Source organism: Rhamphochromis longiceps, linkage group LG16 (assembly GCF_057381845.1).
Source record: "Rhamphochromis longiceps isolate RC_006_pf linkage group LG16, R_longiceps_female_GT1.1, whole genome shotgun sequence".
NCBI classification, from domain to species: Eukaryota; Metazoa; Chordata; class Actinopteri; order Cichliformes; family Cichlidae; genus Rhamphochromis; species Rhamphochromis longiceps.
This window is the reverse complement of record NC_140572.1, coordinates 30724288-30738125: the sequence shown is the minus strand read 5'-3', so window position 1 is coordinate 30738125 and position 13838 is coordinate 30724288. Positions and strand designations below refer to the sequence as shown.

The following is a 13838-nucleotide window of genomic DNA, read 5'->3' as shown; positions in this document are numbered from 1 at the left end:
AACGCTATTTTTCACTGCAGAATTATTACCGTTAATGTCTTGGTGATTACTTATGTTTCCGTTTCGTTTTGCAGGACGGGCCTTAGAGTTGTAATTTTTTTATTTGTCCACCGGGTGGCGCCCTTGCTCCACATTTGACCCCGGGCTGGAAAACAGTGGGCTGCTTAAACAGACCTGCGGGAAATGAAGCCTCATTTCCGGCGTGCAGCAGCGGCTTCGCCCGCTGATCAGGCGGGACCATTTTCGGCCCCTAGGACCGTGAGAGGGTGCATTTTTTTTTTAGTCAACAGGAAATGACGTATTTGTTGTCACGTGGTATCGGACGTGTGGGCTGGAAAAAGCAGTCCCCGGTGATCGTGCCCCGGTGATCGTCGCGACTTACCCCGGGACGATGCACTTATTTCGGCCTAGAGGAGGAGCATTTGCCGCCTGGAGACCATTTTCTGGTCCTGAAAAAATAAATAAAAGGCGATCGAAATGAATGTTGGTGCCAATCTTTAGTCCATCTAAAGGCCTAATTATAATAACAATTGAATATTACCTCAAATGTTTTTTTTGGAAAATATTCAAGTTTTATGTTTTTTGGGGCAAAAAAAGCAGTGCGCTCATGTGACGAAACCGGGATATAAAGGGTTAAAATCCGCGAAATGTAATTAAAACTTGACATGAATATTTCAAGGAGAAGTAGGTCTAAAAGATTGGCTAATTTAAAGTGGAATAAAATATTAATATATAAATTTTTTATAGCACTTTTTTGGGCGTGGTCGATTAGGACCGATAGTGTGTGCATTTTATGAAATGCGCTCCTGCAAAAAAAATAAAAGGCGATCGAAATGACTGTTGGTGCCAATCTTTAGTCCATCTAAAGGCCTAATTATAATAACAATCAAATATTACCTCAAATGTTTTTTTTGGAAAATATTTAGTTTTTTGTTTTTTGGGGCTAAAAAAACAGGGCGCTCATGTAATAAAACTGGGATTTAAAGGGTTAAAACAACGAAAATATAATTAAAACTTCATATGAATATTTCAGGGAGAAGTAGTTTTAAAAGACTGACCAATTTAAAGTGAAAAAAAATATGAATATATAAAGTTTTTATAGCACTTTTTGGGGCATGTACATTTTTGTACACTAGGGCCTTAAAAGGATGCATTTTTAAGGGCCAGCCACTCACTTGACTTTCATTGGTCACTGGTACACTGGCAGCAGGCATGTCATACTTACTGACAGTGTTGGGAAGGTTACTTTTAAAATGTATTCCGTTACAGAATACAGAATACATGCCCCAAAATGTATTCTGTAACGTATTCCGTTACGTTACTCAATGAGAGTAACGTATTCTGAATACTTTGGATTACTTAATATATTATCGTGCTTTTTACAACAACGTGAATGTACTATTGCTGTGTGATTTATTACTATTACTGAAGGTCCGCGACTCCGAACTGTAGTAAAGGGACCTCTGACTAATACGGCGGGGTCCCTGTCGGCTCATAGCCGAAAAATAGCTTTACTTTGTTGTGTGGGTCAATTTTTCTTGCGAGAGACAGAGAGAGGCGTTGAAAGACTGCTCCAACGGAACTTATTGTTTTCGGAGGAAAACACGAACACGGTGTATAGTCGAGTCTTAATAGCTTACTTACAACTGGGCTCGTCAGGCACTCTTCTTGGCTGCAGTGGTTATTATTATATTTACATGCTTCCAGCTCCCGTTTTTCCTCGACGACAACTCGTACCTTTCCACTCCCCTTTTTCTCCCTCCTCGCGCTCACAGACACATAACGTGTATGGCAGTGCATTCTCCCTGCAGCACGGACTACACTGCCCATGATGCTACATTCTTTAGAGCTATGCTTGTAGCATTCTGCCTGTTAGCTTAGCACAACAACAACAACGAAAAGGCGCTCTCTCACCCAGGAAACACACAGTCGCAGAAAGAGAGAGAGAGCGTCGCCCTGTAACCATGGCAACCGTAACGCTGCCGCCTGGAACGACAGAACGTAGCTGTCAAACAAAACCCAAACAGTCCTGACCCGCGACAAAATGAAACAGGAAAGTACCGCAGTGTAATCCATTTATTTCAACAAAGTAACTGTATTCTGAATACCACCTTTTTAAACGGTAACTGTAACGGAATACAGTTACTCATATTTTGTATTCTAAATACGTAACGGCGGTACATGTATTCCGTTACTCCCCAACACTGCTTACTGAGTCCACTTTTCTCCTAGAAATACTCAAAGGAAGGCGAGGAGAAGATAACTCAACTATGGATTTTATCACAGAACTCTCCAGAGAGCTCCTTGTCCTTCATTTACTGAAGGACAAGGAGTCCTAAATTTAGGAGTGTCTTTCTGTTTGTGTATAGCAGCAGTGTGTAATGAGGTCTTTCTGTCGATAGATGGCGCTGTTTGTCTGATAATTTGTGTGGTTATCAGCCCTGCGTTCTCCTCATTTAAGTTCCTGATTTCATTTATGGTTCCATCCACCTTTTTTTAAAGGTTGCAGTGAAATATAAATTCAGTCTTTAATGTATCTGATTAAAACTATTATTTTTTTCTATAGCTCACAAACACAAGTGAATGAATCAAAGATACTGAAAATGGTTCTGTATGGGCTGTAATCTGTGTGAAGTTCGAATCCTGTGTGGAAACACACGTTTGATGCTTTAAACCTAAAACGTTTAAAAATCTTTAGAAAGTAATAATTAAAATGACTAATTTCGGGGGTCTGACTGTGCGCGGTACCTCCGCTAAAGGGGCCGTTATAAAACTTCCTACATTTGGATATCAAGTGATCACCCACACTGAAGGCTGTAAGTCAAATATTGCCAAGACCTGAGGGAGAAAAAAAATTATGCAACCGCTCCGGGGCCTCCGTGTTACCATAATAAAACCATGTCCCACAGTCGTGGATCTTTAGACGTAGTAATAATCCCTTGCGCGCTGTTGGTGGAAATCCCCACGTGGTGTACGAATTCCTGTATAAAAACTTTGGGTGTGCGGAGCCCCTGTTGTCGTGATTGCAAAGAGAGGAAAGGGTCTCACTGAGCATAATCTTGCAGGACGCACGGGAGCTTGCCACCCTCACCCGCGCACGGCGCACACACAAAAAGACTCGGGACTCACGGAGCGCTCGCGTTCTGCTTGAAGCTGCGGGACAGGAGTCTCCGCAGGCTGCTTGAATGGAGAGGAGCCGCCTGTACGGGGTTTTATTCACACTTGTGCTCTTTTGTTTTGGCAGATTACGCGTCTGAACGCAGCGTGGTTTGACAGAAGCGCATCAACAATCAGAACTGTCGTGCGCGCCTCTCGGTTACAGAGATGAACTTTTATTTTGTTGCTGGATAACGAGCTGGAAGCACAATGACTGGAATCGTTTAGTCTCCTGGAATACAAACACATGCTCAGTGGATTTATTCACTGGATGATTTCTCCCGGAACTTTAGTAAATGAAAAGTCGCTTAAATTTCGGTGTGCATTTTTAAAAGATTCACAATTTCTTTCGTAGCGTTTGGACTGTAGAATAAACTTTAAAATGAGCTTTTATAGTGTGGCACTGTCTTGTTTAGTTGCGTGCGTGCTGTGCGTGCGCAGCAGCTCGGTGACCGGGACAGAGACTCAAAGCTCACCCCAGGAGTCGTGCGCGTCCTGCGGCTTCAGGGGGCCGGATCAGTCGGAGCGCATGAACATAGATTTCCTGGAGGCGGTAAAGAGGCACATACTGAACCGGCTACAGATGAGAGAGAGACCCAACATCACCCATCCCATCCCGAAGGCTGCGATGGTGACGGCGCTGAGGAGACTGCACGCCGGCAAAGTACGAGAGGACGGCCGGGTGGAGATCCCCAGCTTCGACGGGCAGGCTGCCTTCAACAACGAGGTTCAGGCGGAGACATCTGAGATCATCAGCTTCGCAGAATCAGGTACTAATCAATAATTCACTGCACATGTCTAATTCGACCCTTGCCTGAACTCTTTCACCCTTTGAGTCTTAACAGGCAGCATGGCACCAGGTGAGTTAATAACTGACAATCCTTAGCAGGTGAATATATATATATATATATATATATATATATATATATATATATATATATATATATATATATATATATATCAATTTTATTTTTAAGCGGCAGAGGCAGCCACAACAAACAGCCATAAACCAGCCATAAACACGGAATCTGGTGCAGCCGTCATTTTTTCATCATCTTATTACGTCACACTGGCTGCTGATTTAAATCCTCCTGTTCTGGAAATCCAGAAGAAATGAAACCAAAGACAGAGTCCTTAAATTACCCCCTGTGTTGTCTAGGGGATAAAAAAAGCACCTCTGAATCCAGTTTCATCTCAAAGCTGAGCTCACACTCAATACTCCAATGTATAAAGCCCTCTTTTAAATACGGACAAAGTCCCTCAATTGGCCATTTATCCCTTCCTCTAAGAATGTGTATCTAACTAATTCTCAGAAGTCTAAAGAGACACACACACACACACACCCTCCTGTGCGCGCACACACCCTGACACACAGCCTCAAAAACACACATACACACACACACATATACACAACAAAATCATCGACAGAATGGAATAATTGTCACTTGGTGCTGTGAGTACCACGTCTCCAGCACAAACTGTTAGTTTAAGAGAAAGGAAACATAAAATTAAACTCACAAAAATAAGATGCTTTGTACACACATACACACACACACACAGGTTTCCCATTGGCTCTGCAGCTACAATTAGCCTGAATGGACTGTGAGCTCCTGCCTTCCATTGGGAATGATCTGAGCGCCCTCATGACAAGGCAACAAAGGCCGGGCAATTATTATAAGAGCTCTGTGTGTTCACATCATGTCAACATGGAGAAGAAAAACAGCAGCGAAAACAAAAGAAATTGCTCAGAATAATGTATGAGACATCTGAGTCCATGCTGGGTTGGATGAGGTGATGGGACTGTTGGTGCTGTTAGTGTGTCTGTGTGTGTGCCCATATTGCAGCGTTGCAAAGCTTTAAAGGTTCGCTGGGCTCCTTTGCTGCTGCTTCTTCTTCTACTTCTGTGTTTTTCCTCGCTCTATTCTTCCTCACACCTTTGAGCCTTTGTGTGGCATTGTACCATGGAGCTGGCTCAGGTCCCTGCTCCCTAGACCCCGTCTGCCTCCCGGCCAGCTGGCTCGAGGCCCCCCAGATCGGATGCTGCCAGCCAGGGCACGGTTTAGAGGCGAGGTCTCCAGAATGCTCTGAAGCCAGGGGAGTTTGTCCCTCCCCAAAGATGAGGAAGCCTGAATTGTTGTTTTAGAACAAGGCGAGATGGGGGGTGAAGTTGGCATCTGTTTAGCCAACAGAGAGCCAGTAAATGGATGCTGATAGGTGTTTGTGTGCTTTGTTTTTCTGTGGGGTCAGCTTGTGTCCCGTCAGCGCAGGGTTAACCGCAGTGCCTTATCTCCGGTAGCACAGTGGTACAGAGTCTGCCAAGTGGCCTCGGGCAGGTGAGGGAGGGGATGCCAATCTCTCTTCTCCCCTGACATGCTCCCGTGGGCCCTCACTGAGGGATTCGGTGTCCCGTATCCACAGGAGCGAAGCGGGGAACACGGGCAGAGAAGAAGGGAGGGCGAGAGAGAAAGCGCTGGATGGAGAAGTTCAGATGGGCGCTTCTCGATTGCTCGCTGCCACTGCTTGGACCCAGTGAACTTGTGACAAGTGGTCCAAAACTCAGAATTAAGACTTCATTATGGGAGGTCACTAAGTAGTTCCTCCACAGGATCAGGTTGGCAGGTTTACTGCAGGACACTGCTCTTTCATGAGGAGCTGTCAGTCATGGCACTCCTGGACCTGCTCCAGCCATTTTCCACATTCACTCAGCGGGGTGTGTTTCAGTCAGTGGGATCGGCTGCTACTGTATAGCTCCTGATCCTATAAATGATTTATGCACAGTGATTAAAAATTCCTCTGTGGTAAAGCTTTAATAGCAGCAGGTCCAGCACATTTGTGGCTTTAACCTCTGGTCAAGAGTCCAGAGTCTCACGTCCACGCCTCCTCGGTCTGTGTGGAATTCCTTGAGAGCTGAGGCCTGAGGGGTGGCGGCCATATGACACGTTAGAGCCACGCCGTGTGGTCTTGTCGACAGCATCTTTGAGTAATGAGCTCTGAAGCTTTCTATCTACCTGCCTACTTGCCTGCCTCCATCCACAGCCTCCTCCCTGGCTCAGCAGCGCAGGTGGAGACACGCTGAAACAGCCCACCCAGGTGTCCTGCCTGCTGATAATCACTAACAACGTTTTTCCACTGTGGGGTCAGGCGAGGCGTGTCCAGGCCAGCTCCAAGCTGCTTGTAACACAGCATGAAAAGAACAGTTCATTCCTCCTAAAGAACCTCAGCTGAAATAAGTCATGCAGTGTTCAGATGTATGCTCTTACAGCGCGAGGATCTATATGGTCCATGACACTGAAGGAGTGATTGTTAATGCTCCACTCAGAGAATCAGACATATGCCACCTGTCTACAGGTAGAAGCTACGTTAGACGCTGTGGTTTCAGGCTTATTTCAGCACTTGAAAACCTTTGATATCAAGCAGAAGTCCATTCATGCCTTTGTAGTGGCAGATTAAACCTGCCAGTTGTCGTGACATTGCCGATTTTTCCTGTGGATTTTAACCCTTTACCATCCACAAAGTCACAGGGCAACCACTTAGGGTTAGGGGTTGGTGGCATTTTAGCTACTTCAGAAACTAGAAGACATGACCTTTCAGATCAGCTCTGTCAAAATGCAGTTTTTTGCAGTTTTTCTGTGAGTTTTATTTCCCTCTAACTATGCAAATAAGTGAAAATTCCATCAAAATAAGTTCATGTAACCATAACCCAGGTAGCTGTTAAAAGCAGGGCTGGATGTGGAAAAAAAATCATATCAAGATCATTTTTTTTTCATATCAGTTGAAATTGATCTATATTATGATACAAAACAAATCACTATTTCTGTGAAGCCTAAAGGTTTCTGTTCACTCCAAAGTGTAGATATGAGGCTATTATATAAAATATAATAGATATTGCCCTTGCCCTATGACAGCTGGGATAGGCTCCAGCACCCCCCGCGACCCTGAAAAGGAGAAGCGGAAGCGAATGGATGGATGGATTAATACATATTAATTAATAGATATTAAATGTTTATGATCAGGGAGCCAGATAACAAGGATCCGCTGCTTAAATCCAACATTTTCCACTCTGCTTGCTGCCGTAATGTCTTACAATGTAATGCATTTGTGATGTCACTGTGTCACACTCTTTGGCTTTTGCTGTAAAAGCATGTTACACAGAGAAAGAGTCCTGGTTTGTATACAGTCTTGGATTGTGTGTGCATTTTGAAGGTAAAAGGTCAGCTGTGCACTGATGCCACTGCTTCAGATTGTATAAACGATTCATGGTGTTGCCTGCTTTTGTGGGAACAGTTTGTGGCGCATGCTGCTCTGCTTCTTTGTCAGATTTGAAATGGCCAACATGTCTTCACAGACCACCGGAATCCTCGGATGTTCTAGTGGAAAACGCCCGATGTCTGTGTCGATGACACTGTTTTTGTTAACGTTTGTCATTTTCTCTTTCATGTCACTCACACTCTTGTCATACTGCTGTGTACGGCTGAGTAGCTCAAAGATTAGCTGCTTTTTATCAATTTTATTTTAACCATATCTCAGATTGTGATTAAGGAAATGTTATTATCATTATTTTTATCATTTTCTTGCCCACCCCTAGTTAAGAAGTTAAAAAAAAATAGAACTGTTGTGTTCAGAAAATTGGTTTATTTATGATTTTATTCATCAGTTTTATTACCTACTGTTTCTCCATTTGAGGCAGAACGTCACCATTTAATGAATTAAACACGAACTAACTAGCAGAAAACCGTTAATAATTTAGTACTTAACCATGGTTATCTCAGTTTTGAAGATTCACTTTCCTTACTGGCCAATCTTGGGAAAATGTCTTAGATTGTGATTTGATCATATCACTCTGGGAAATTTGATAAACCAATTTAAAGACAGATTCATGAGTAATGAAATTAAAGCTTAGTCACAGGCTTACTGCAGATCCTGAGCAGCTACAGCATAAAAGCAGCTCAGTGATATCCAGCGTGTAAAAATTCCTCAAACTGTTCTGGCAAAAGATTTCAAATGTGACCTCTGAATACTCCTAAACCTAAACCCCTCTGTGCATACTTTTCCCAACTTGTCCCTAGCCCCGTTTACATCCTAACCTTTAATCCCTTCTCTTTCTCTGTCCCAAACCTTTATAACCCTTCTCTTCCCTCTCCCATTGTTTAGTTGTTCTTTAGTCATAGTACCATATGGTTTGATCATGTAATTAAGTTATTTATTCAAAAAAAACTGTAACAATACTTGTATAACAAACACAATTTTTATTTTCAAATCTTCTCTGAAGTTTTGTCAGTTAAGGGACAAAGAAAATAACAATTGTAACTCAAACACACGAAAAACTATTTACATTTTCCCCAGAAGAGTCTCTCTAACGTCTCATTATTCCTCTGTAAAACATAGGGGTTAGGGTTATCACCAATGATGACTTAGACCTCAGACCCCAGAGGGTTACCCATCATCAGTGATGATCCCAACACTAACCCTAATTCTCACCCAGGCAATCAAATTATTTATTTATTTTCTTTGCAATTGGTTCAAATATAATTCCAAATTACACACACTGAAGAATAGTCATGCTTTGTTTTTTCCAAATTAAAAAAAAGAAAAAGCACATTTTTACCTTTCTCCAAAATGTGGGGTTTGAGTTACCACCTATATTGCACTTGCATTTCGGAAGGTTAATACATACGACACAAGCCAAATGAAGCAAAAGAATACTGTCTGACAGGAAAATGAGAATACAGTGTTAGGGTTATGTTGGTGTAAGGTATTATGTTGGTGGGTTATGGTTTAGGTTTACTTCTCAATATCAGCAATGACTTGATCTCGGATGTTAACTACACCTGAATTTCATCTCTTTGGGGAATAGGTTGGCCTGGAATCAAAATGGGACATGATCATACAGATGTCTTATTTTGCAGCCTGTCACTGTGTGATGCCCGTCTCTCTCTGAGCTCAGAGCTGTCAAGGCACGTACGGTGATGACTGAGGCGAGGTTAGTTACTTGTAGCCCTGAGGGGTCTTTGCATGAGCTGCTGTTCAGCTGATTCCTTCACGGTGCTGGCTTTGCGTCGATTTGAGCGTGTACTCGTTGTGCACCGTCATATTTTAGCCACAGGCTGATTGTGTGGAGAGTTGCTTACCGTGGGGATGGGTGGGTTTGTGTGAGCAACCAGCTGACGTACTAGAGAGTGGAGAGCTGGTCTGAACAGGCCCCTGTGTGAAGGTAAAGCTGCACTTTAATGGAGGAAAAGGCACCAGGCGCTTTAAAGAGGAGGCCCGTCTTTGGTGGCCACCTGTTGACACTGACACACACTAATCAGTGGGCAAACAAAGTAATTTAGCTGCTTTCAAAGCTCTGCATGAGCACATTGTGGCAAATCTCCTGAAACAGAAACCTTTCTAGTTACCTCAGGGTAATTTGGAAGACATCATTGGGCTGAAAAAAAAAAGTAGTGCCAGAGAGAGCCCAGCGCCACCTTTAGACACCCAGGATCTCTTCATTGTGCTGCTGTAGAAAGTGGCCAGTGTCATGTAAATGGCTTTTATTTTTGCCTCATCATGCTTTTTGCTGGAACGCCACGCGTTTCAATGGTGGGCTGCAGCGCGGCGCTCTCTCACTGCCTCACACAGGGCTTTGTGCTGTCACTCTCAGGGTGCTCCCGCTGGAAGGAGGTGCAAAGGGGTAGCATAGGGTGGGAGGCGGGGCTCGGGTTGGGCACGAACAGCGAACTCAGTGAACCCCCCGCAGGCCTTAGCCATGCCCGCCACCCTCCCAACTTTTCCACTTCTATCCTTCCTCCTTCCCTTCATCTTCCTCCTCCCTTTTCCTTCTTTCGCTCTCTTTTCTTTTTGGTCCTGTCACTTACAAAAATGGACCTAAAGCCAACTGGGCCTGATCCCAGAACTGGCCTGTTACCGCTGGCCTATCAGGAGCTACCACAGAGGTCACCTGATGCAGTCATTGAGAGTTAACAGAGAAAACAAGGGGAAAACAGATCTGTGGAAACAAAGCTGTGCCCTTCTCAGGGGCTTTCTCTGTTTGTGTGTTTGTGTGAGCGTAGAAAACAGTCTGTAGGTCAGTAACCTTTCTCCTGGAGCCACAGAAGTGCGCTTGGTTTAAGCACAACAAAGACCTCCTAGCCTGTCATGGCTTTCAACGACCCATGCTCAATTGTCGAGAAGATGATTAAGCTGTCACATGTTCGCCTATCTCTCTTGGATCAGATGTGATATCACTTACTGAAATTACAAACTACAGCCATGTGATAACTGCTGAAGCATTTTCATAAGCACTGAGCAAACTGAAAACAATATAATGCTGCTGAAAGGTCCTCAGCTTTGGATCCTATGATTTGAGTCAGACATTTATTTTTGTTTTTGCACACTGAACTGACTAAAAGAGACTGTCGTCTACCTTCTTAAAAATTCTACCTCTGTGTAATAAATTCTTCTGTTTATTCTCTTGCTAACAGATGAACAAACACCCTCCAAATCCAACCTGTACTTCCTCATCTCCAACGAGGGAAACCAGAACCTGTACGTGTCCCAGGCCAACATGTGGCTGTATTTCCGTATACTTCCAGGTGGTCCTCAGAAGGGCATCAGGAGGAAAGTGACAGTCAAGATCCACTACCAGGAGGCCACGGCTGTCAGCAGAATGGAAGGAAGCCCAGGAGGTGGAGGCGGCAGAGGGGGAACAGGTCGCTGGGTTCTGGTGGAGAAGCGGGTGGATCTGAAGCGCAGCGGCTGGCATACGTTCCCGCTATCTGAGGCGGTACGGGCAGTGTTTGGGAAGGGCAGCCGGAGACAGGACCTGGAGATCCACTGTGAGGACTGTGAGACAGCTGGAGTGGCTCCTGTTCTGGTGGACCCCGGCGACCCATCCCACCGGCCCTTCCTGGTGGTGCGTGCACGACAGCTGGATGGAAAGCACCGCATTAGAAAGCGGGGGCTTGACTGTGATGGCACCAGCGGGGGCTTGTGTTGTCGACAGCAGTTCTACATAGACTTCCGGCTTATTGGCTGGAACGACTGGATCATTGCACCAGCAGGTTATTACGGTAACTACTGTGAGGGCAGCTGTCCGGCCTACATGGCAGGCGTGCCGGGCTCAGCTTCATCCTTCCACACTGCGGTAGTTAATCAGTACCGCATGCGGGGGATGAGCCCGGGCTCAGTAAACTCCTGCTGTATCCCCACCAAGCTCAGTACTATGTCTTTGCTCTACTTTGACGATGAATACAACATCATCAAGAGGGACGTGCCCAATATGATCGTGGACGAGTGTGGCTGCGCCTGAGTCCACACTGGCCCGTCATTATCTGGACTGTCAGGAAGGCCTTTTGTACAAACAGGATGTTATTGTACGGTACACATATATATCTATACCTACTGTATGTGCAAGCAACACACACTGGTACCATCTAGCAAAAGCAAGTATCACTGTTGTGTCCACGTGTGTTTGCACGTGTCAGCACAGGCGTGTGTATTTATCAGAGTGAGCGACACGCTTGCCGCCCGCATTCTGCCCATTCGTTGGTCAGCGGCGGCACGAGAAGGGAACGCTTATCACCAAATGATACTTTTCTCTAGTTTGCCATTTCTAGTTAAAAAATAATGGCCCGTCATCTCCTCGTAAATGAAGATTTAAAACAAAACAAAACAAGCGCTTAAGGAAAGTGACATGATTGGCTTCACTGCCCACACGCCCCCTGCCCTGCTCCTCCAACCCTCTGAAGTACTCTGAGCACATAACAGACTTGTGTTTTTACAAAGCACTGACAGTTCATCAGCTTATACAATTCAGAACACCAGCACTTCCCTGCCATGCAGACAGACTCAGTCTGGCTGTCCTCTCTGGTGGAGTTAAACTGGCAGCGCTTAATGCCTTGCAGGATTACAGCCTTCACAGCAGCGCAGCGGCAGAACAAAGTCCTCCACTGAGCCCCCACCGCCACCTCTGCAGCCGCCACTGCTGGCGTTATTGTGGCCGTCACTCTTGTGTTGACAGAGAGAGAACTGCTTTCTCCTTCCCCCTGAGGCTCAGCAGAAGCCAGTCTGCAGACTTGGAGACTCTAGTTTTGGCCCAGTGGGTCACCACAGTGCAGTGCAGCACTTGCAGAAACTGAAATGCACACCCTGAATAGCACTTGTATAAATAAATGCCTTCCAAGGGGTACTGAGTGTCCTGTCCTATCGCTGAATAAGTGCCACATGAGCTATGCAATGTATAGTAACCTATACCCATACTCAACATGCTATTAGACTGAATCCTCTCCCCCTCTCTTTCTCTTCTTCTTCTTCTTTCTCTCTTCAGTCCTCAACTCTTTATCAATACTTGAAATGTAATCTTTCGCTTCCTTTCCAAAGCGAATGATTGTTGTGACGTTTGCACTGAAAAGTTGCGGATTTAGCGAAACAAAAACTGCCATTGAAAAGTTATTTTTATAGAAGTAAATTTGAATTTTGTTTCAGATGTATTTTAACTAATTAATGGAACCAAAGAGGCCACGATTTTAGCTGTAGTGCTCGGACGGCAAGGCCGCCGGGTCACTGTGTAAAATACCGTTTGTGATCATTTGTAAAAGGCCTACCACCGCATCAGGGTACGACATTTGATTCTCCTGTCTTAGCTCTATTTTCATTCTCTGTTTTGTACAATGAGCAACATTTCATTTTTCATCTTTAATTCTATTTTTTGTTCCAGTTTTCTATTTAATAAGAAATGCTACTTTAGTTCCTGTCTAAGAAACATTTAGTCCAGTAAATGTCATCTGTACAGTTTATGTAAAATAAAATGTTTTCTTAAATATTTTGTAACTTTAACTTCCTTTCTGCATCATGTTTTAAGTGTGACTGTTTTTGCCTAATGACAACATTCATAATATATTTTATTATTATTATTATTATTATTATTATTATTATTATTATTATTATTATTACTACTACTACTACTATTGTTGCTGTTGTTGTTGCTGTTGTTGCTGTTAAATCTGCTAAGGAGCATTGGGACCAGTCATAAGGTAAAATTCAAAAATAAAGTCAAAATGTCAAGAAAAAAAGTTGAAATGATGAGAATAGAGTCAAAATAGTAATTTTGATTTGATGGACCAGATGTTTTTTTTTCCTCCACATTTCAACTTTATTCTGAAAATTCAAAGTAATAAAAGAAAAACTCTTCCTGTAGAAAAACTTCTTCACCTAAATGTTTCGCTAAAAACACTCTAGTTGTAACAGTTCTATGGTGTGTGTGTGTGTGTGTGTGTGTGTGTGTGTGTGTGTGTGTGTGTGTGTGTGTGTGTGTGTGTGTGTGTGGCCCCCTAACTGACTTCACTGTTGTTGGTAACGGGTGGCCCCCTATGGCTCCACCCCTGGGTGAAAGTGTTGGGTTTGTGCTTTAGTCTTTTCTGTGCTTTAGGCTGATATCCACCTAAACAAAAGGGTGAGGCTGAAGTTGCAAGAAAAACATGAGCACATTTCAATCTTTGTCTCCACTGGTTCAAACATAAAACATTTCTCTGCTGTCGCCTGCCAGGACCAAGTGTCTCTCATAAGCTGGAGCTGTAGAACAGTAATTACAAGCATGATTAACAGCTTCAGTGGCATCCACAGCGAGTGCCAGCGGACAAACCTTCAAATACCTGCCCGATTCCTCCTTGGCTGCAGAGTCTGTTGCCGTGCTTATTTGTCATCTG

General features: G+C 44.1%; 1 protein-coding gene across 1 annotated transcript; it reads left to right on the top strand.

Annotated features, from left to right (window-relative positions):
- Positions 1–2973: 2973 nt before the first annotated feature.
- Positions 2974–13347, top strand: inhbb (inhibin subunit beta B). The gene is made up of 2 exons (XM_085384953.1): positions 2974–3926; positions 10617–13347. Exons 1-2 carry the CDS (start codon positions 3539–3541, stop codon positions 11441–11443), a joined length of 1215 nt encoding a protein of 404 aa, XP_085241079.1. The 5' UTR covers positions 2974–3538; the 3' UTR covers positions 11444–13347.
- Positions 13348–13838: the final 491 nt, after the last annotated feature.

Bases quoted from the DNA above. Each gene is read 5' to 3' on its own strand.
- inhbb (XM_085384953.1), top strand. From the start codon at position 3,539: ATGAGCTTTTATAGTGTGGCACTGTCTTGTTTAGTTGCGTGCGTGCTG. The intron at 3,927-10,616 runs GTACTAATCAAT...TCTTGCTAACAG, and splicing joins CATCAGCTTCGCAGAATCAG to ATGAACAAACACCCTCCAAA.